General features: G+C 42.9%; 1 protein-coding gene across 7 annotated transcripts in view; it reads right to left on the reverse strand.

The window, feature by feature from the left end:
- Positions 1-24466, reverse strand: part of MICAL3 (microtubule associated monooxygenase, calponin and LIM domain containing 3) — a 195359-nt gene that overhangs the window by 98179 nt on the left and 72714 nt on the right. For all 7 annotated transcript variants that reach the window (XM_046011560.1, XM_046011559.1, XM_046011558.1 and 4 more), the window contains exons 2-11: positions 13158-13498; positions 11432-11639; positions 9417-9533; positions 8909-9010; positions 8147-8302; positions 6807-6907; positions 3529-3786; positions 3092-3207; positions 1967-2093; positions 862-958 (exon numbers count right to left, since the gene is read on the reverse strand). In XM_046011560.1, the coding sequence (XP_045867516.1) occupies positions 862-958; positions 1967-2093; positions 3092-3207; positions 3529-3786; positions 6807-6907; positions 8147-8302; positions 8909-9010; positions 9417-9533; positions 11432-11639; positions 13158-13421 (1546 nt within the window). In that variant the 5' untranslated portion in view covers positions 13422-13498. The remainder of the gene's footprint in view (positions 1-861; positions 959-1966; positions 2094-3091; positions 3208-3528; positions 3787-6806; positions 6908-8146; positions 8303-8908; positions 9011-9416; positions 9534-11431; positions 11640-13157; positions 13499-24466) is intronic.

Here is a 24466-nt window from a genome sequence, read left to right on the forward strand (position 1 = left end):
ATTCTGGCTCTTGGATATACTCTCACTTGCATAATGAATAACGACAATGACAAAATGGCTGCCATTTGTGACCATGGTGGAAGTAGCTATTTCTTACGCCCATTGAACAGACAAGGACACCGACGTTCAGAGGTGCAAAATAACCTGTTCTGGCCCACAAATTTCACAAATGGCAAAGCTTGGACTGGGACCCAGTTGCACGTGGCTCCAAAGTCAGAGTTCTTCTAACTACGCTCCACTCCCTTGCCCATCCTCCACATGAGCATCATATTCAGGCCTTCACCACCGTTAGCTTGACTGCTACAATGTACTTCTAACTAGTGGCCCTGCCTCTTGCATTTCCCTTCTCCATCCCATCTTCCATGTAGCTGACCAGGTACATTCATGCTACTTTCCTTTTAAAAAAAATCTACAGGGGCCCTCCAGTGAACACAAAATATGGAATGGCTTTTATCCCTCATAACTGTATCCTGGCAATGTCATAGTACTCAACTAAAATGCCACTGCTTTTTCCTAAAGTCTCCCCCAGAAACCTTAGTTGGTGTGGGTGTGTGCTCACTTCCTCTCTCTCAACAGCATTTATACCTGATTTCTCTGGGTTCTGCCCTGACATTCCTGACATTTCTGGCTAGGCAATTCTTTGTTGTGGGGAGCTGACCTGTGCACTGTAGGAGGTTTAGCACCCTCCCCCAGTCATGACAATCTAAAATGTCTGCAAATGCTACCAAATGTTCCCCGGGGGCCAAAACACCCTAGTTGAGAACCACAGCCTTATACAGTACTGTGTGCACTACCAGCTCAATAAGTACAGCCTTCTCTGAATGGGGTACTCGCATTTAATAGGTCATTGCCAGAACTCACCATTGCGAGTCAGCTTTGGGGTAGTTCGGGAATTCACCAGGTTCTCCATTTCCAGATGAATATCTTTTGTTTCCCCAGTATCGTATAAATGGCGCACCTGGCAGAAAGTTAAGAAGGAAAATCAAACACCACTTAACAAGTTCCCACCTGAGAGCAAAATGAAAGACTAAGATAGCAGGTTGGGCAAAGTTCAGATAAAAGCTATGACAATGACCTTTAAAATCCTTTCTGGAATGTGGTGGGGTTACATGTAAACAAATACAGATTAGTGTAAAAAAAGTTGTGCTAAAAATTAGCTATTCAGCCAAGGAGGGCCCCCTGATAGTCACTATTGAACCATTAACACTGCCCATTGATAGCAGGTCTCACAGGCCCCTTAGAGGTATATAGAAGGCTTAGAGCCATATACTTCAAAAAGTTTATGAATAAACTTTAAAGTTTATGAATAAAGAAAGTGAATAAAAAATTATACAACAGAGGCAAATATGTTGAACGGACTGCTTTCTCAAAACTGTTGGGTTCTTTGGGATTATAGCGCTTTGTCAAATGTCATTCTCAATGCAATTTTAAGGCTTTAGACATTGTGAGAAATGACTCAGCAGTGTAACAGAACTGACCAACAGTATCTTTAACTTGCACAGAGGGTCCTAATTGTCAAAGTCTGCTCACGTGAACAATCTCATTTGCCCTCACAATGGTTCCATGAATAGCAGGACTATCACCTCCACTTTACTGATGAAGAAATTGGGGTTCAGAGAAGACGGGATGACACGTCCACATCAAAGTGATGGGCGGCAATAATGCAAGAAGTCCCATTTCCTGAGGAGTGAGCAAGTGCTCTCTCCCCTACAACATGCAGCTTGAATGAGAAAGTCCTGGATCCACCATTTTGGTCACATGGGATCTTCTGGCAAGTCATTCAACAACTCCCTCCCTTAGCTGCTCAGTCTATTGAGGGAAAGTGATACTATTCCAGGGAGACATCTACTTGGATTATGAAAGAAGTGTATGTATACGGTATAAACAGACATATTTCAGTATTTCAGAGGCCTGATCTGTCTTGAATATGGGCTTAGATGTAGATAACTGACTAGAAGGCTCTTACCTGGCTCGGGCGGAGGAAGTTGACGTTAATGTTGGGGTATCTGGTGACAGGGTCAATGCTGTATTGGCTGAAGTTTTTACTCACATTCTCAGGGGTGGTCTGAGGGAGCAACCTATAAATGCTTTCTCTGCCAAGAACATACAATAATTTACTCAGAGCAGTGACAAGCACCATACATATCTCCTTCTCCTTTGATAATATTCCTATTTTCTGTCAGTATCCCAAATAATCCGAAGGATATGACAAGTCCTTATCATTGACCATTTTTCTCCAAACTCACATCAGCTCTTGCTCCCATTCCCACCACCAGTGATTCCACAGGTACTGGACTGGTTGAGGACCAGTAGCAAGAGCAAGTACACCGTGGTGGGTTGGGATAAAAAGCCTGATTCTAATTTAAAAGGCAAATAATTTACTCTTTTTTTTTCAAGTAGGCCAATATTTAAGAAAACCACAGATGGAAAAAGAACTTGCCACTAAACTTGCCCAGAGTACCTTAAATAACAGACTTAAAATGCTATCAACCACCAACTACACCCAGGAAATCTTATTTCTCTAGTTTTTCCCATCAAGGCATTTGTTCTTTATTAGCAAACAAATTCTAGGATTCTTACCTCATATGCAATAATCTGCTTCAACACATCTGACATTTGAAAGTTTGAGAAATATTTGCAAGCAATTTGGGGTTTTCTTTTGAATCCAAAGTCACATCGTATTTCTTTTCTTATGTTAGTATGTCCCCTGCTACCACACTGATTTCATTAGTGCAAGTCTTTCCACGTTAAGGATGGGAAGATTTAATGTACTATGCTTACGTATTTGTTCATGTGACTGCCATAAAGGAATCAGATACTGTTCCTTAAAAGAATACAAAGATTCAGATACCATTTGTCAGTAATAAATTTAATTTGGAAAGAAATAAGAGCACTTAAATTAGATAGTCTTTACATATCTATGACTTTATTAATCATTATCTTGCTTTTCTTCTCTTAAATATGAAAACATCTTTAATTAAGAAAGCAAGAGAGAGAGAGAGAGAGAGAGAAGGAAGAAAACCTGTACTCCGCCTGAGGAGCAAACCACTCATCACTCCCGGGAAAGGGACCCATGGCTACTTCCCATTACCTCTCCGCCAGGACCTCCAAGGGACTTGTTCCTAGAGACCAACTTCGTACCATCCAGGCTGAGTCCATAGCAGCTAGAAATCCTCGGGCTATTCCTGTCCCCATTGGCCAAAAAGGCTATGAAGGAGACAGAAAACAAAGAATTAAAATAAATTACCTTTCAACAGAGGGAAACTAAACTAAGAGAGAAAGTCTGCTGTTGACGGTACTGTTTGGCAACTGTTCTTAAACCAGCAGAACAAATCACAAAAGCTGCAGAGCTTCCCTCCATAGTGAGCAACCTCCTTACTTCCTGGGGTATCTCTGCAGGCAGTCTACCTCTGCCGCACCATGCTGTAGGCACTCGCTCTGCAACCTGGGATACTCCCGTTGTGCCTCATTATCACTGCTTCCTTACTACTGTCTCTACTATAAAGCGCTGCCATCCTTACCACTCACCTCTAGGAGGCTATCCCCAACCAGGGCCACTAGTAACTGGTGTCCATTCTGCTCCCGCACCAAGGCAGCATTCTCGGAGGCGTACATACAAGTGAAGTCGAACATGGCCACATCAGGCTGCCCATAGTGATTGATGGCAAAATCCAGAGACGGCAGCTGCTGCTGAGTGGAGAAGTCAGCCGCCTCCCTGGCATAGTTCAGCAGAGCCTCTTGGTCCACATTCTCCCGGGAAAGCAAGAGCTCTGTGTCAGCATAGTCCTGTCTCCAGAGAGAGAAGAGAGTCAAAGGAAAAGCCCCGCTAGAGCCACACTACCCATGCCAGATGTAAGCTAGTTTCACAGCCTTTCCCTTCTTCCTAAAGTGATTTCATATTCCAAAACAAGTCTTCTACACAAATTAAAGAGAAAAGGGGAGGCTGTTTCTTTTGAAAAAATTTTTATTTGTTTTTTAAAAAATATTATTTATTTATTTGAGAGAGAGAAAGCAGAGAGACAGCACAGGAAGGGGCGGATACAGAGGGAGGAGGAGAAGCAGGCTCCCCACTGGGTAGGCTAGGACCTTGGGATCATGACCTGAGCTGAGCTGATGGTAGATGCTTAACTGCCTTAGCCACCCAGGTGGCCCTTCTTTTAAAAATAAATAAATAAATAAATATTTATTTATTTGAGAGAGAGAGAAAGAGAGAGAGAAAGAGAGAGAGAGAGAGCACGGCGGGGATGGGGACAGTGAGAGAGAGACAGAATCCCAAGCAGACTCCCTGCTGAGCCTGGACCCTGATGACCCCACAACCCTAAGATCATGAACTGAGCCAAAATCAAGAGTCAGATGCTCAACCAACTGAGCCACCTGGGTGCCCCATGGGGGAGGCTGTTTCTAAAAGAGCATAGGTTTGCCCCCTGGTATTTCCATTTACTTGGAGCATGTCATACTTCTTTAATCTTGCCTAATCCAACTCATGGAGTTGTTTTGAATACCAAATAAAATAATTTATGTGATGGTATTTTCTAAACTGAAAATGTATTTTATAATTTATGTTATACTGGCGATCGTTATCTTCTGGGTAGCAAACAGCTTCTGGCAAATGGGAACATATGAAATACTCAGCATTGTGTAATTCATCAAACCCAAAGGAAGCACCTGAAAGCTCTAGTGCCAAAAAGATGTAAGGTGGGAGCAACAGCAGCCAGGGGGTGAGAAGAAATACACTGAAAATGGAACAGAGGTTTTCAAAATAAGATTCTGAAAGGCTCCATAGAAACCCACCAACAAAGAAAAACAATGATGAGAGGAAAAAGGGCTTTCCACATAAAGGACTGAAAAATTCCTTTTTTGTTTTGGAGATTCCTGGCTAACTGAGCCAGATCTCTATTCTCCTAAAGTGGGGCCTATGGTTTGTTTCCAAGTGTCCCTGATGGTACTTCCAGCTACCACTACAAGATGTTAACAGTCAAAACACAAATACTCAAGTTGGTCCTTGAAACCATGTTTGTTCAACATCGAGTAAGTGACTACAACCGGTTTAGTATTAGCAGCACACATAGAAACATGGCCCCTGCATTCTAGAAGAATAATCAAAAAGCAAAAGTATATCAGGTCTGGGCATTCTAGACTGTTCCTATATATAGGTATGCCTTCGAGATACTGCAAGTTCAGTTCCAGACCACCACAATGTGACCGTCACAATAAAATGAATGTCACAACTTGCAGTCAAATGAATTTTTTTGGTTTCCCAGTATATATAAGTTATATTTATACTATGCTGTAATCTATTAAGTGTGCAATAGCATTATGTCTAAAAAAAAATGAACCTACCTTAACTAAAAAATACTTTATTGCTAAAAAATGCTAACCATTATTAGAGTTTTCAGCAAGTTATAATCCCTGATCACAGATCACCATAACAAATAATGAAAATGTCTGAAGTACTGTCAAGAATTACCAAAATATAACACAGAAACATGAAATGAGCAAGTGCTTTTGGAAAAATTGCACCAATACTCTTGTTCAGTGCAAGGATGCCACAAGCCCACAATTTCGTAAAATAAATAAATAAATAAAAGCACTAACTGTGAAGCACAATAAAACAATAATTTCAACTAATACCACTATTCTGCCTAAGATGGTAGATTTGTCTTAATTTAGTCCACAGCCTATCCCCGGGTTCACTGGCTATTTCTTATTGATAAAGCATCAAACCAAGTACATCTTGCTTATGTTTTTGGCAGAATGGGCTGCATGAACTGCTCTGTCCTGTTTCTCTTCATGTACATAAAGGAGCTCAAGGCTGAGAAACAGATAATGAGGTCTGTGACTGGGAAGAGGCTGTGCAGCAGGCACGTGCTCACTGGCTTGCCCCCATCACTGGCTTGCCCCCAACGCTGCTCTCAGATATGGCAACAGTATAACTCAGTGCTGCAGAGACAAAGGCACCCTGAACTTCAGCCAGGAGTCTGTGGTAAGACTTGTAGAGGCCTGAATCAGCACATCTGGTGCCTCTTCTTTCCAACTCATCACATGGGAATAGTAATTCTGATTCAGACTGAGCACCATATAAGACTTAAGAGACTCTCCTTAAAGAACCACCTATCCTGTGGTTCTCTGATTTCATATTTTGTTCATCATCTAAGGGAATGTCATACAATTATCCACCTCGAAAAAAGACTGAAGCAGACCTCTCATGATTGTTAGATCATGAAGAGGTCTAAATACACCTTGATCCAGCCAGTGTTCCCTAGACTTCTGAGACATATCTGCAGTAAAACCAGAACCGTTCTCAGACTTCCAGGTCAAACTCCCTTCCCCCTACCACCCTGTCCCAAAAGACGACCTATTAACCAACTACTAATCAGACACATGTAGAATTCGTTATAATGACATACCAAATCGCCTAAAATTAAACTGGGTACCAAAATAACTGAGATCTGAGATTTGCTTTAGAACAATCCAATGGCAGGAGTGGGGAGTGGGGTGAGGCATTACTGAACTAATACTGGCCATGTGTTGACAATTGTTAAAGCGAGATAGAGGGCATGTGGGGGGGGGGGGCGTTCACTATATGATTCTCTCTACTTTTGTTTACATCTGAAATTCTCCATAACAAAAGATTTTTTAGAAGTTAAACTAAAAAACATTAGAGGAGTACATGTTTCCAGGAGATGAACTGGGTGCTCATTTTCCTTCTTGCAGGAAAAACTCATCACACAATAAAATTTTTTCTCTTAGTGGTCACATTACCTAGTACAACATAAAAAGAGGTTTGAAAGAAATCCATTACTCACATGCAGTATCACCCCTTTGTCTAGCAAACTCTGCTTTTTGGCTGTCATAACAAAATAGTGTGTGTCATCTTTGTAGTAGACAATATTCTCCAAGTCGATACCTGCAACCAGAAAGCAAATCTGTCACATGTGGGCTTGCTGAAATGAAGGTACGTTAGGGCAGCCAGAACGTTTACATGTGTCCACAGAGACCAGGCTGTAACACTCTACGCAGAGAAACTGAAAATAAAAAGATGTCTGAGCCCAGATTCTTACTTCCTGCATATTCGGTTCATGAGAAGTGGGTGAGCTATGTTCATACCTGCACTGCTCTGTAATTCACTTGATACCCTAAGTTATCTTAAAAACCATGATCAATAGTAAGCAGAAATAGAAGGACTGGAAGAAAAAGAAAGGTCAACTTCCAGTAAGAGGTCAGGGTTAGTTCTCAAATTAAACGTCTTGATAGTCATCAAAGCAACTGGGAGAATCCCCTCTGCTTTTTTTTTTTTTTTTTTTAAAGATTTTATTTATCCATTTGACAGACAGAGATCACAAGAAGGCAGAGAGGCAGGCAGAGAGAGAGAAGGAAGCAGGCTCCCCGCTGAGCAGAGCGCCCAACGTGGGACTCGATCCCAGGACCCCGGGATCATGACCTGAGCTGAAAGCAGAGGCTTTAACCCACTGAGCCACCCAGGCGCCCCTCACCTCTGCTCTTAACAGGACAGATAACTAGATGTCTGGAAGCAGAGCGTGAACTACTGATGTTTTTAATTCAATAATATTTTAATTCAATAGTAATTCAATAACCTAAAAAACAGATATAATGGAAAGCAATCATGTTCAAGAAAACAGAGAAATGAAATCTGATGCATGATTTTGCAGCAGCAAAATAAGTTAATTTATTCAAAAGCTATCATACAATAATCTCATTCCTATCTAGCACGTGGTTTACTTCATGCCCAAACTGGAACACCAGGAGACTGTATACTCAGTATCTAAAGTCAGATTCCAGAGAACCAGAGAACTACCCATCAGTAGCTTACTGTATTGAGCACCATCACTTAGAGCCACAGCATAGTGGAAAGGGTTGGAGAAGAGTTGGTAAAAGGCAGAACGGCCCCTTAAAAACAAACAAATAGATAGAAACTAAGCCCAGAGCAGCCCTGTCACTGTAAAGAGGATAAAGAACGCTAGAGGAGGAGACAGTGGTAAGGAAAGCACTAGAGAAACAGCGAGCAGCGGGGCAAACAATAGCAATAATGCCAATGACCACCCACTCTACCAAACCCTCTGAGAGAAAAATCACGAGTAGTTATTTAAACTTCTATCCCTATTGCTTTGGAGGCATCTACACCAACCTGTGGCTTCCCTCAGTTCCTGGAAAAATTTTTGATTGAATATAAAAGCCACTCCACTGATCTCTTCCACTTTGGCTTCTGCTGTTGTATTTCGGTTAATAAAATTTGCTGTAATGGCAATGGCCAGCTTGCCACGAAATTCCTTCCGGCGAAATCCTGGAAGGAAAGAAATTTTCAGAGGAGACCAAGGCTCTCTAGAGAAGAAGGAAGATCACTTCAAACAGGAACAGGTGTTGATGAAGAATTGAGGAACATGCGGGATGGGAATCAATGGGAAAAATTTTAGAGCAATTCTTCTCTTTCTGAAAATAAGGTGTTTACCTGCCAAAAAATGTATGAATTTAGGAAGGAAGTCAAAGTCTCCCACACACTAACAATGTGAAATCTAACTGACCAGAATACTACTCAGTGCAATGGATTCCACTGAAAGAAAGAAAGAAAAGAAAAGAAAAGGAAAAGGAAAAGGAAAAGAAAGAAAAGGAAGCCACTAGTTTACTAAACATAGATACAATCCAGCAGTGTCAACCAATTAATTACCTCTTAGTGACCTAACAAAAGTGCCCTGTAAGAAGTGAACCCAAATACCAGTTGGCTAGTGCAAGGCTGGGTCTATCATTCAGTTAGAATAGATAGCACACATAAGCAGATACTAAGGAATGTGGATTCTTTGATGATACAAATTCTCCCTGCAGTGTTGGGTGGGTGGGTGGGGGGTCACCCTTCACTCTGCTATGAGCCAGGCAAAGCAGCATTGACCAATACCTTCCAAGGTGTTCCTACGGCCATCCCCTCCGATGATCACTTCAAATTCATATTCTGACACAGGATGGGTTTTGGGGTGGACCAGTGCCCGCCAACCTATCCCTGTGGACCAAAGTCAAAATGAAGGTCATTACCCAGACTATATTCATACACCTAAGTCACCTCTAGATACAAACTGCACAAAACCCCAAACTGAAAACACTAGGAGTAAAAGCATGGGATACAAAACACAGGGAAAAAAGCCTTCGAGAAGGCTCACAAAAGAATGTTCCCCACAACATGATTTGTTATAATGAATACAAGTGCTTGCAACATCTAATACTATGTCAAAAGCCTCCTCATTAAGCCAAAAGTCCCTTGAAAGAGATACGCTGTACAACTGAAGAAACCTCTTTAACTAGTTCTGAAAACAACCCACAGATTCTTATACTTTTCTCCACTGAGCTCATCTTTTTCTCACACACTCCATGCCCTTTAATCCTTCCTTCATTTGTTCAACCTAACTCACGTTCATTTTCTTGGTCTTCAGGAGGCTGTACAAGACCTTGGAATTCCACATTGACATGGATCTCAATGCCCAGGATCAGGGCTACTTTCAAAAGTATTAGTTGAAGCTGACGGATACCTGCAGGAACAAAAAGATGATACCAGTGAGGGCACACTAAAAAGAGAGTACTAGTGAGCAATTACTGCTTGGGTTTTTACCCGCCCACCAACACAGTTTATCCACATTCTCAAAGCCTCCTGTAGCTGGAGACATTTTCCAAGCCACGGTCTATAGCTTCTTTCTTTTTTTTTTAAGGGCAAATACAATTCAGTGCAAGAGATGTTCTAAAAAGACATGCAAGGCCACTCCCACCTTTTGGGCTGGGTGTTCAAAACAACCAAAAGCTCTGAGACAACACAGATTGTGGCCAACAGGAGACCTTCTTCTCCATCTTCCCCCGATTCCATCAGAGCCACAGTCATCTAGTGGAATCCACAATCCCGAGAGGACAAGGGATTTACTATAGAAGGCAAAAGGTGTGCGCCCTGTGGTGGGTTTTCCAGTTTGATACAAAAGGGCTGCACTACTTCCTGAGATTCCCACAGCATCTCCCTTTCATCCTGATCTCACACACTCTTAAAAAAGTGAGAAGGGGAAACCTTCATCCAACCTTAGTCTTTTACCATTCCCTCTCCCACCACTGGTTTAGAGGCACAGAAACTGAGGCTCAAAATGAGTGAAAATCTTGCTCCTTATCACAGTGAGATTTATTTATTCTGTGTCTAATGTGTGACCACTAAGTGTCAGACACAGTAGCAGCCCCAGGCCTACTGAGATAAAAATCTAGTCCCTAATGTAGGACTCTCTCAGCTCCGAAACAAATTCCACATAAGGCAGATAAATCCAGACAAATCAAATGACCTTGGTCCTCTCTTAAGACCAATCTCACCTGCAGCCTCTGACTAACGTGGTGCATGCAGGTCCTCACCTAAGTCATTTTGATTTTTCCCCCCAGCTTATCACAACCACCACTCTTCTAAGTCACACTCCTAAAGGCTCATTAAATCCCCTTCTAGCATACATTTAATATTTGCAGACAACTGGATTCCAAGATGCTCTACATATTATAGCCCAACAGATGGGCAGAGTGTTTCCTCTGCCAATGGACTGTGGCAGCTGCCGGCCAGTTGGTGAACTGGCACAACCACTACGAAGAGCAAACAGTACAACAGTTTGATGTATTTGCAGGACACATCTGGAGGAGCTCAGAACAAAAGTTCCTTGATAAGAATCTCCTGGAATCATTAATGATGATTAATAAACAAGACTCAAAACTTCATAATGTAGACATCGTCTATTCTGAATCACCTTTCAGATACGCCACTTGACAGTCATGGAGAGAAAACCACGTCTGCACTGACCTGTATCTACTCTATAGGATCTCAGAGAAGCACAGGCCCAAGCTGAGCTTGGAGATGACAAAATTAGAGCCAGAGTTATCCGTGCTGTAGACCTCATGAGAATCATCTAACCAAATGAATCTCGTTACTGATTTGCCATTGGTGACTAAACTAGGAGGCTGCTTCTAAAACTGTGGTTTCCCCAGTACTGACCCTGCAGCATTTTGTCCTTACATTAGTAGAGTATCTAGCATATCACGTTAGAGAGAGCCTCATGCTTTGTGCTTTTTCCACTGGCCTAAGAACCACCAGAGGGTCAAGGCTCAAACTGGTAGTGTTTCCTAGGCTGGCCCAATGCCCATCCCACCCACTGCAAGTGCTCAGGAAGCGTTCAAGACCTAACTTTAGAAATCCTTAAGTTAAATTCATGTCATAGGAGATAACACTTGCAGGTAAGAGTCCTAGGTTATAAACCACCACATCACAGGTATTTTGACTCCAAGCACATTGGACGTTAATGATACCAAAACAAATTGGGCTATTGAGTATGGATTCCTCAAATAATCTCTCTCTTTCTATTGAACAAGTGGGTAGATGGCAGGCGTGGGATCCTGCAGGAGGATTGGTTTTACTTACTGATATGGTCGATAGCTCCAGCACAGAACTTGCCATAGAACTTCTTGGCACCCAGACCTCGCAGATCATGTATGGTGAATGGCCAGAGATGCAAGACATTGTTGCGGGAGAAGGCATCTCGTTTCTCAATAACGACCACCTTAGCTCCCAATAAGGATAAGTCAATGGCCGTACGGAGACCACAGGGCCCAGCTCCAATGATGAGACACTGAAAAACACATCTGCTTTCAGGGCAAAGGCAGCACCTCTTAGGAAAGCTCACATTTCTGTAACAGTTTCATGATCTGATAACCATCATTCCCTAAAGCCTCCAAGTAAGGCTATTCTCCTAAGATATCTTCAGACCTGTCTGGGTCACAGGAGAGCATCTGCAATGGCTTGAGAGAAAGCTGGTGATTGTTATGGACAGAGGAGACTGTTAACTGTTAGTGCTTCACATAAACCCGGCACTGGTTCACCTTGGAGGTCTACAATATACTGAAGTGGTCATCATTTCAACGAATGACTCGAAAATCACATGTCACCTCTTATTAACAGGAGAGGACCTGAAAGGTTTCTAAGTCAAGCAGATTTCTATCCAAGGAGACACAGATTATTAAATACATAGTTCAGAGTCCTGAAATGAATCTACCACTCAAGGATTCCCAGAAGGCAACTTTCAAGAGCCCAAGTTTTATGTGCTAAAATAAAAAGAGCTCTAAAATCACCATCTTAGGACTGAAAGTCTAGGGAAATGATGTTAAAAACCAATATTCTAGAAAAGTACTCAAGGTGAGAATGGACACTTAACTAATTTGTATTATGCTTAATAAACACCGCACTCAGTCATGCCTCTCTGAATTTCTTGAATTTTGCTGATCAGTATCTACCAGAGGCAAACCCATGGGGGAAGGGTCTCTAGGTCTCCACACAGGGCAAATTAAAACTCATGAAAGGACACTAATAATCTAGTCATGAAGTCATTTGCAATTTTGTTTCTCTGCTAGTTTTTTCCAAACTTCTCACAGAAGGTGTTTTCACATAAGGAGGAAAGCAGGAAATAGACTGTCCCTTCTCACTTCCCTGTTCCTACCCCCTGCACAGGTGACTGAATAACTCACCTATTTCATGAAAACTCTATTTCCCTAGATCGTGAAGAAAGCAAAAGAAATATTTTGGCTCACAAAGCCCTTGTTTATCAAAACAAACCTTTGGAATATGGATGAAAAGAGGTCTGAAGATTGTGGCAGATCCCCAAGTTAGCAAATACTATCTAGACCTTATTAGTCACTGAGTATGGAATGACAACTTTATAAAGATGACATGCCAGGCACCACGAAGCCATGTTCAAATAGGATGCTAACATGGCATGGCTTCTTCTTTGCTAAGCAACCTGCATCCTCCTAACAGTGCGAAATTCAAAACAGAGCTCTCGGGGGGGGGGGGGGGGGGGGGGGAGCTCCTATATCACCTGACTTCAGGGTTGTACTTAAATAGCTAAAACTCTGTTCAATGTGAATATATGAAATAAGAACAGAGTCTGGGACATGGAACAGTCTACCGAATACAGGTAATGGACTCACAGAGTCTGACTTTCTGTACTAAGTCTCTGCTAGACTGTCTAGTTCTCACCCAGTCTACCTCTGCTCAATCCCTTTCTTCGGCCTACTTGCCCTCACAATCTTTTCTTTTGTGGCTAAATCCTGAGGTCAGTGACCCCAAGGTCTGGGAGAAACCGAACCCTTACCTTGGTGTTAGTGCATGCTTTTCCCTTTTTGTAGTCTTTGTGGCTGCCCCGCTTGTCCAACTTTGCCCACAGTGCTTTGGCTTTCCAGTAGTTAAGCTTAGACTTGAGCTTGTGATAAAAGGAGCGGTAGTCCTTAGGCTTCAGTTCTAGGTGGTCACAGAGCTCTTGGAAGGCCTTGAGGGTCCCCTTGCAGGTGGTGGCCTGCACAAACCGGTCAAAGAGGACGTGAGCGCGATTCATCGTCTCATTCTTACTGTCCTCCATGCTTCCCCAATCTCAGCACCCCCCAACAAAGGGGGCAGCGGGATGGCTGTTGATCCACTTGATTCTGTCACATTAATCTAACAAAAATAAAGAAAGAAAAAGGAATGGTTAGCAAATCCAAATTTCTACCTATAAACATTTTTTAGGAGACGTAACTCCTTCTCAGATGAAGTTCTGAAGTATCACAGTCATTTATTCAACAAATGTATATCCTATACCTTCTGTATTCCAGGCACACTCTGTGACACCAGGGATGGAAAGATGAGTAAGACAATGTTTGCTTTCAAGGGTCTTACAGCTTAGTGGGTGAGACAGACTCATAAATAGAATGTTAAACGTACTTAGCTAAGTATCATTAGAGAGACAGAGGTGTAAGGGATTTGGGAACGAAGATGATGAGTACCTAATTGTAGTGGGTCCTCGTTGAAGATGAACCTCTGAAAGGTGACAGCTGAGTCTTTCAGGATAAGTCAGTGTTAGCCAGGCAGGGAAGAAGTGTGGAAGGTAGGAAAAGAAATAAAGTAGGAAGGCTTGTGAGTGACTTTTACAGATGAAAGACTCAAGAATGATTTCTGGGTTTTCAGCTTAGGCCACAGAGTAAATAATGACACCAGGCAAATGAATTAAAAATAGAAGAACTCATTTGTGAGGGGAGAGTAGTGAGCTCCCTTTTGGCTTATTACGTCTGAACTGCCTTAAGAGAGGTACCTGCTAGGCAGTCAGGTATGTATTTGAAGCTCGGGGGAGTAGCCGGGAACCCAGGCCCAGATTCAGGAGTCATTAGCATACAGATGGTAGCTGCATCTTCAAAAGTGGTCCAATCACACAAGGACAGTCCATGGGAAGAGAGAGCCATGGGCCCTGGGTGAGATCTGGGACTCGTCAACTTGTAAGGAATTGGGAGAGAAAGATGAGCTCTCTAACAAGGTTGTGAGGCACAGTGGAGAGAGGTCTGAGGAGAAGCAAAGTGCAGTGTCACATTAGTCTAAGAAGCACAAAGTTCAAAAGCTGCCAAGTCAGTAGGGTTTTAAAGGACTGAAAAAGTCCTGCCCATGCGTGTGGTAGATTGCAGGGCGGGAAGACTTTATAGCCATTTCATTTTGCCCACAAACATATCTGAAAGTAATGATAATGTCTACACTTTCCACTTATCAGAAACACCTACACATCAACCACTCTATGTTTGCTGGACAGAAGCTTTAAGATGGGAGAAGGCACTTTACATGCTCCTTTAATGCACTCACTCCCTTGAGTCTGTTTCATCATTTTTGTACCATGTTTCATGCATGTATCATCACAACTTACAATTCCTACTGGGAGGTGGGAGGCAAAGGACCAAGAGCGAAAACTAAGGCACAGTCAGAACAGAGAAGTGGGTGAGAGCAAGGAGATGAGCACTAATATAGCTCCGAGCCCCCTGTGCCAGATATTGGTGGCATGACCTTGGGCAAGTTACTTTGCCTTACCAGGTCTCAATTTTCCCTGGTGTAAGATGAGGGGTTACACTGGATGGTCCCTAAACTCCTCTTCCAATTCTGAAGTTCTCTGACGTTAGTACTAAGAAAATCCTCACGGTCACAGCGCTCACTCCTGGTGTTCTAGTCTGAACTAGCTCCATCATAGGCATACTACTGTGTCACACTAGGGTCACACTTGCTACTAGTGTGACAACAGGACTGCACTGAAACTTGGCTTTAAAGAAGACTTACTCTTGGAGATGGTGGGAGAAAGAGGAAGGGGGGGTGTTGATCCACTGTGGTCAGGAGGGGTACAGAGGTAAGTGACTCACTCAGTTTTTAGAGAAGCAACCCAAGAGTACTGGGAAACATTAAACTGTATGTGCTGAAAAAATCAACCGTCAGAAGAAGGCACCAAGCTCTGGACATAGTTGAGACCATGTTCTGTCCTGAAGCTCTTATATTGGGTAAATGTCTATGCAACAGAACCCCCCTTTGTGAAGAAGTAACAACCTTCATCTCTCTACTCCTTACCATGATATTACAAGGCTAAACCACATCAACAGGAGACCCGTCTTAAGCTTTGCGGGAGAAAGCAATAGCTATCCACTGAGAACCGACATTCTCCCTTTACGTCAGCAGACGCGGCACTCTTCACCCGGAACACACCAACATGGCTTCTCATCTCAGATATATACTTACTCAACAACCTCTCCTGGCTCTAGATAGAAAAACTACACCACAACAAAAGACAGCTTGTCTCAGTAGCCACTTGGCCAAGAGTCCATCAAGAAACAGAATTAACTGGAACTAACCTCCAGTTCCTCCTAAATAAAAGTTTATTCTAGGAAACAATATGCGGCAAGAGAAGTATTTTAAAATTCCTAAAAAGAGCCCATTCTTTTTCTTACTTGCCAAGGCTTATCTTAGAAATGGTATGTAGTAAAAAGAGGTCTTGCAAGAGCAGAAAAAAGACATGTCTATCCAAAGGCAGAAGGGTAACAGGTAACAACTGATGACTGGAAACAAAGGTCCCAGAGTGACTGCCTCTTGCCTTCATTGTGTAGATTTCCGTGGCTTTATTTGCATTTTTGGCAAACAGACAGCATTTTGCAATCCTGACCCTGCATGCCCGACCTCTGTTCATAGTCGACTTTGACTCCACCAGAGTCATAATGTTTGGAAAGCTCTGAAAACACCTGGTCTGATCACCTTGCCTCTTGTCAAAGAAGAAAATGATTTCTTTTTGTTCCTAAAAAGCAGTCACCTTCTACTCCTTGCCAGCATTCGGAGCACTTAGTACCAGGATGTTCTTGCTGAAACCAACACATTAAAAATCCTGCAACTTTGGGGTACCTGGGTGGCTCAGCTGGTTAAGCATCTGTCTCTTGGTTTTGGGTTGGGTCATGATCCCAGGGTCCTGAGATCAAGTCCCAAGTTTGGCTCCATGTTGAGTGTGGAGTCTGCTGGAGATTCTCTTCCTCTCCCACTGCCACCACCCCCTCGCTTGCACGCATGCCCACGCTCTTTCTCTCCCACTCAAATAAATAAAATCTTTTTAAACATCCTGCAACATTATTTCTAAAAGCCTTTCCTCTGTCATAATGCCCGTCTTAAGCTTACAACTCCCTAAAGTGTCTTGGGCATTTATTTTCAAAGAAAAATTCTGCTTTGTACACTAATACCTCCTTGGTTGGCTGTCGCCCACTGTTTGAAATATTCACTTCCACAAAGCTACTAACCACCACAGAGCGTTTCCAAATCAACCCCCACCCCAGATGAACACCTTCATTAATAACTGGCCCCCAATCCTTCTGTTGACTTTCGGGTTTCAGCCACAGCTCCCAGACAGCTGCAGACAGTCTGCTCACAAGCAGCAGTCAAGTATTAAATGCACAGTCTAAGGGATTTCGACCTGCAGGTCACTAATGACAACAGATAAATAGAGGTAAGTTGGTTCCTGGAACAATGTGACAAGCACCCAAGGTAAGAGAACACAAGATTAATTCCCCTGGGTTGCCTCACTTTTCCTACTTTGCAAGCCAAATGACCACAGCAGGAAGATACTCCCAAGTGCTACAGCATTACTCTGTACCTCTGCTGGACTGCGACTGTGTCATTTAGCAAGGGGAATCTGGCATTCTGATTCATTCTGAGAGCAGCTGGGGAGAACTGCAAAAGGGCCATTCCTGTTGTCGCCCTCATTTCCCTCATTTCTGAAGGTCAACTCAGATCCTGCTTCTCCTGGCCTCTCCTGGACCATCCCTGTGTGCCAAACATCCTAGTATCCTGGGAAAATTCTGTATTCATAATTACAGGAACCTAAAGACCAGGAAAACTGGCCGGAGGGGTCCAGAAATCCTGGGGACTGAAAAGCCAAGGTGTAGAAGGAAGGGAAATGGGAAGTGAGGAGTCTGAGGAGGGAAGAGGAAGAGGAGATGATGCCAGGTTTCCAGGGCACTGGTGCAATTTCTGCCAGTGGACAATATCCTGCATGTTTTGTCCCGTGGCAGTTGACTGCTGACTCAGAAGCCTTGCACATTCCTTGGCTGTGGAGGAAAATGCTGGAGAGGCAGCCTATGAAGTACATGTAGGAACAAAATTTATGTTTCTATTTACAACAAGAGTAAAAAGCTGTCACTGACTCACGGCCGGTTATGAGAACACTCAATCTCTAACTTAGAGTAGGTGGATGATTACTTGTAGGAGGGGAGAACTATCTTTAAAGATAGAAAAGGGAGCGGGCACCTGGGTGGCTCAGTGGGTTAAGCCTCTGCTTTTGGCTCAGGTCATGATCTCAGGGTCCTGGGATTGAGTCCCACATCCTTTGCTCAGCAGGAAGCCTGCTTCTCCCCCTTCCCCCTGCCTGCCTCTCTGCCTACTTGTGATCTCTGTCAAATAAATAAATAAAATCTTAAAAAAAAAAAAAAGAAAGAAAGAAAGAAAAGAAAAGAAAGAAAAGGGAGGGGCACCCTGGGTGGCTCAGTTGGTTATGCGGCTGCCTTTGGCTCCAGTCATGACCCCAGGGTCCTGGGATTGAGTCCTGCTTCAGACTCCCTGCTCAGTGGGGAGTCTCCTTCTCCCTTACCCTCTGCCCCTGCCCCATCTCCCACTCATTCTCTCTCTCTCTTGCTCAAATAAATAAATAAAATCCTTAAAAAATAGGAAAGGGAAAGAAACAAAACAAGAAAGTAGGAATTATACTTTAAGAGTATGAAACCAGGGACACCTGGGTGGCCCAATCAGTTAAGTGTTCGACTCTTGGTTTTGGCTCAGGTCACGATCTCAGGGTCGTGGGACTGGACCCCGCGTCAGGCTCCATACCCCGTGTGGAGACTGCTTAGGAATCTCCCTCTCCCTCTCTAAAAAAAAAAAAATAAAGAGCATGAAACCAGAGTCAAGTTTAATTTTCTCCCTAGCCACTGCAGCATCAATATACCAGCAGATGTGTAAATCTCTGAATCTTATTAAGGAATCTAAGAAATGCTTCTTTCCCTAACCCATTCAGTCAGAGCTGTGACCTGTCTGAAAGGATCTTAGCAGTAAGTAGATCTACAGGAAGGCAGGTTTGGGAATGTGATTAGGAGGAAACTTAGATGAAAACTGCATTTCAGATTATAGAGATTCCTGTGTTTTGTCTCAGAAACAAAGACCAATGTTTCCAAGTGCCTTGAGCTCTTCATCAGTCTTTCTGCAACAAAGGCCACTCAGGCTACTATCATCTGTGGATGGGAACACTGAGGCCCTCACCTCAGGAGGCAATGAGCTGACTGAACCAGACAGTCTGGGAATGAGACTCCTTGTCGCCTCCTACTACTTCCCATCTCGGGCACCAATGGCTTCTCTCTCACAGCCTTATCTAAGGTTCTGCAGGTACCTAGGAAGCAAGCCCAAAATACAATTGGGAAAGCAGTCTTTCTCCTGCATTCTTGTTTCTGCACTAGTCCATCCTCAGCTTATTTCTGACTTCCCATCCTATTTAGCATCAAACTGACACTCAGTAAGATGCTGAGGACACATGAAAAACCAGTCTCTACCCTACCTCCGTGCCCTTCCTCAAACCCTAGATCTGTTCTTTAGTCATACTGTATTACTCACCTGCAACTCTCAGTTCACAAAGTCATTATTTAAATGGCACCCTCCTCCACTAAGAGCTTCCTTAGGGTAAGGACCAGGTCTTTGTAGCTAGAGCCTGACCTGTAGTGGAAACACAGTTTCTTTGGAGCTGATGAGGGGAACAGAATCTCCTCAAGGGATTCAGTATGGGAGCCCAGAAACTCCACACTGGAAGGACCAGTCCTGGGGAAAAGCATTGGCCTTGGCCTGCATGGCTGGGGAAGGTGGAAGAGAACTGGATACATGTTACAGAGACTTCTACCTTGCTACCCAAAAAAGTTGTATCTAAAAATGCAAAGGTAAGCCTGGACAGGGAGTGATGTCCTAAGAGATACTAGCAAGAATGTAGCACTTTTCAAGATATGGAAGCAACCCAAGTATCCATCCATAGATGACTCGATCAAGATGATGTGAGGGATATATAGTAGGAAGTATAACTCAACCATAAAAAATAATGATTAAATCTTGTCATTTGCAACAAGATGGTTGGTTCTAGAGGGTATAATGCTAAGTGAAATAAGTCAGAGAAAGACAAATACGGTATGTTTTCACTCATATGCAGAATTTAAGAAACAAAAGAAATGCACAAACAGAAAAGACCCCCCTCCCCCCCAAAAAAAAGACTCAAATACAGAGAACAAACTAGTGGTTGCTACAGGGGAGGTGTGTGGGTGAAAACAAATAAAGGAAATTAAGAGTACACTTATCTTGATGAACACTGAGAAATGTATAGAACTGCTGAATTATACTGTATACCTGAAACTAATGTAACATTGTATGTTAATTCTACTTGAATAAAAAAAACTGTTTTCCCCTTGTTCAATATACTGTATTCTAGATAATCCCTTAATGTTTAGATTTATTCATTTTCTCTAATCAGCTGTTCAGTTTTTAATCTCAACATTTTTAGATCTCATTTCTGAAAGTTCTTTCTCATATTTTCCTGCCTATTTTTTAATAGTCTCTTGCTCTAAAAACCAGTATTTATTCAGTATTTTGCCTATAAAGTTTATTACACTAAGTTATATTATACTCTTACAATTCCTGGGTTTGTACATGTGCTATTTTTTTTCTATTGCCTGCCACTCATGTTTTTATTATGTTTAGTAATTTTTTTTTCCAGAGGGGAGGTGGGGAGATAGGGAAGTAGGGGGGTAGGGATTAAAGAGAACATTTATCATGATGTAAAAATAAATAAAATAAATAGGAGGGGCACCTGGGTGGCTCAGCCGGTTAAGTCTGCCTTTGTCTCAGATCATGATCCCGAGGTCCTGGGATCAAGTTCTGCGTCAGGGCTCCCTGCTCAGTGGGAGCCTGCTTCTCCCTCTCCCTCTGACCCTCCCCCCATTCATGCTTGCACACTCTCTCGCAAATGAATAAATAAATAAATCTCTTAAAAAATAAATAGGAAAAGCTGAATTCAAAAAAATTTTTAACTAAAAAAAAGGTAGCACTTTTGTTATGAATTCTCATACCACTTTATCCTTGGTTATGACCCTCTCTAGAGAGATCTGAGAAAGAGCCTGGACAATGTGATCTCTGTGCTCTCTTCTAAGTCTCCAATTCTGAAGACATGGTTACGGCCCTATCTTCTGTGTTATACCTTCTCTAACTTTATTTTGCACCAGAAAAACAAGGAGTCAAAAAGAACGATGTCCCCTTCCAATCTAAAAAGAATAATCCCTGAAGCTGGATTCTTATAAATAATTTCCTCATCTACAAAATGAAGTAATACCCACAAGATCACAGAGTTTTGCAGGAACTGAAGTAATGAATGTAAAATGTTCAGCAGTGCCAGGCACATGGCAGGACCCTGTAAGTGGCAGTAGTTATTATTAACCAGTTGTTTATAATCCCGGCAACAAAAGGTTATACTCCAGCTAAATAAATGGCTCACACACCAGGACTCGAGTGCTCAGATAGCTTTGTTTTTTGAAAAGAAAAATATTTCAAAACTTTCTTTGTTCCATCATTGCTCTGCACCCTCTCCATTCCATCTGTTCTAGAAGGTGTGTTAATGGTGGAGGGCTATAGGAATAAGATTTGTGTAAGTTCCTACCAAACTTAAGTATTAAAACAAGAAAGATGGATTTCCATCAATAATGGTAAAAACAGCTAATATACTGCACGAATAGTTACTAGCGGTCAGGTATTGCATCTTCACCTCAATCCTCTGAGGTAGAATCCATCCCCTCCATTTACAGATGGGGAAACTTCAAGTTGAAGAGCTTTTTTTTTTTTTTTTTTTTAAGATTTTATTTATTTGACAGAGGGAGAGAGATCACAAGTAGGTAGAGCAGCAGGCAGAAAGAGGAGGGGATGCAGGCTCCCCGCTGAGCGGAGAACCCAATGAGAGGCTCGATCCCAGGACCCTGAGATCATGACCTGGGCTGAAGGCAGAGGCCTAACCCACTGAACCATCCAGGCGTCCCTCAAGTTGAAGAGGTTTAAAGGCCACACAGCAAGAAAGTAATGCAGCCGTGTTTTGCATCCTGAGCTGTCTACTTCAGACCCCAAAGCCTCACCACTATGAGAAACCACCTGAGAACACAGCTGGAGAAATCAAGGCGCATTGGAAAGCATGCTCCAGCCCTTTGCTGCCCGAGAGCCAGAACCTGCAGGTGTACACACAGATCACAGACCCTGCCTGTTACGAAGGTTGCTGCTCAGCTACCGACAGACAGGCAGTTTCAAGCAAATTTAGTAAGGATACACAATGCACGATTCTTTTTCTTCTCACAAGTTATCGCTGCATCTGTTCCTTTGAAATGGAGCCCTTTCATAAATGGCAGTAAGTGCGGTCTGGTTTCACAGCAATTCTTCCCATTGGCTGCTGAAGGGCAAGGCAACTAAAATAGTACTAGCAGAGTTCTTATCAGTCTGCATTCTTCAGGAGGCTCTCGCACCCCAGCCAACAGCAACACCTTTGAGGAGTCCATTACAAAGAATGTTTGAATCCTCTACTGCCATTCTATGCATTGTAAGAACTCAGGGCACGACAGAAGGTGAACCTCAATCTACCCACCACCAAGAGGACAGCACTGAGTTACAAAGACCTGGGCTCTCAGGGTGATGAAGGGCCTCTGGCCGGGAGAAAGGCTCACTGAGGTTTGTGGGAAAGCACAACCCAAAAGCTGCTCTTCTACAAGGGGTTACGCTCCCATCTACTTTGTTCAGTTCTGTGCACCAGTTTTAGGAACACAACAGATGTTCAATGAGGTTTTGCTGACTAAAGGGGACACCAAGCCAGGTACACCCTCTGCAGACTCAGGAAATAGTCTGGCTGACACCTGGGCAGAGTGCTGGGTAGGGCCAACTAAGCACAGGGGCTCAGACAACACCAACACTATGGCAATCCAAAGGGACATAAACACCCCCGTAAAGATGACTGTAGAGCTGCTGGGAAAAATTTGAGGTCCTGTAAAGTCACTCACTCTGTCACATCTTAATGATCTGCCTCCCCCAGGGGCAGACCTGCAGCCAGAGCATTCCCAGAACATACAAACAACTGGCAAGAGATTAACCTGGAACAGAATTTGAGGTTTCTCAGTTGTATAGTCTGCCTACTACCAGTTACCATGAATCACAAAATACACAATGATCAAGGTTGGGTAAGATCTGAAAGATCATCTAACCTAGCCAGCCATTCCACACTTGCATCTTCTATATACCAGCCACAACACAGGAACACCTCCGATGACAGGCAACTTTCTATCTTAGGAAGTAGTCTTCACAATCTTCCATCAGTTTGAAATGCTAATTTCCCAAGGACTCAATTTCTATGTAGAAGACCAAAATCATTCTGCCCATCATTTTTTTACCCAGTGGTCCAAAATTTCCCTCTAAGCAACATCCATAACAAAACCAGTTCCTCTCTTTTACACAACAACCTTCCAAATATTTGCTATCTACACATTCTCCTTCAACTGTTTCAATTTTGACATGGTTTTCAGTTTACCTTCTTTAGCATTCTTCGACAAACTCCCATCATTAATGTCTATACCCATCTCATCTGCATTTCCTCCTGTAACAGTGAGCAGACAACTATCCACATGCTGACCTGAAGCAACCCTCCATCTGTGCACCCAATCCCATCCCCTCCTACTCAACTACATGGCCTCCTACACTGGTCCCTCTCTCCCACATTAACCTCCTCCCCCAAACGGAACTATTTCCATTAACGTTAACACCTCCCTCTCTCTCATTTTTAAAAACCATGCCCTATCCCCATGTCCTCTGACTAGCTTACTCCACTCCCAGAAAGAACTGCCTGTGATCACAACTTTTTCTTCTCCCACTTTCTTTTGAACCTACAGCAATTAGCTTGATCCCTACCACTCCATGGAAATGTCTCATCAAGGACGTGCATCATTTCCCTACTGTCAAATCTAACAGCCAATTCTCAATCCTTGTGTCCGCAACCTATCTGCAGTGTGAGTCACAGCTGATCAACCCTCTTCTCTGCCTCTAGGACACCACTCTCTTGGTTCTCCTCCTGCCTCACTAGCCACTTCCCTGTGTCCTCTGCTGGTCCCTCACACATTGCCATCTGCTGCATGTTGAAATGGCCACAGGATCATCTCGTTTTGGGCATTCTTCTCAATCTACATCTACTCCCTAAAGATCACTGATGGCTTAAAATTTTTAAATTGTACACACAGTTATCTCTCTGTAGGTATAATTTTTTAAACTTTCACAGTTTACCCTTACTACTGAGATATTCTGATGTCTTGTATTCTATTTCACTTAAAAAAAATTACTGATCCCCATTGTACTGATTTCATGACCCATTAAGGAGACACAATCCACTCTGAAAACCCTCCAGTCCCATGGCTTTAAGCACCATTTCATAGTAGAGATAGTTGATGGCACTCGAATATTTATTTTCGCTCTTCTGAACTTGTATAACCAATTGCTTATTTGACACCTTTTGCCTGGATATTTGACAGGCATCTCAAACTTAACATACACAAAACCAAGTACTTGGTTCCCATTCCTACCCTCAGCCTGCTTCTTCCTCAGTATTCTGCATCTTAGCAAATGATACCACCATCCACCCACTCACTCAATCCAAAAACCTTAGAATTATCCTAATTTCTGTCATATCTCATGTTCAGTTTCTCAGTAACTTTGGTCTATCTTCAAAACACAGCGCCAATCCAACACCTTCACCAAAGTCACGATCATCTCTTACTTGGATGACTGCAATAGCCTCTCTCCCCTTCCATTGTTCAAATTCTGCTCCCCAACCCCAAATATTTTCTACACAGCAGCCCTAGCTTTCACTTAAATGTGAGTCAAATCAGGTGATACACCTCCGATCAGATGTTCCAATGGCTTCCCACCCTATAGCTAAATTCAAAGTCCTTACAATGGCCTCTAAGGCCTTGAGCAGCCTGTCCCCACTTCCATATCTCCTTGTTTATGTCCTACCACTCTCCCCTACACTCCTTGGGCTCTAGCTAGACTGGC

The sequence above is a fragment of the Meles meles genome, chromosome 7 (assembly GCF_922984935.1).
Source record: "Meles meles chromosome 7, mMelMel3.1 paternal haplotype, whole genome shotgun sequence".
Classification (NCBI taxonomy): Eukaryota; Metazoa; Chordata; class Mammalia; order Carnivora; family Mustelidae; genus Meles; species Meles meles.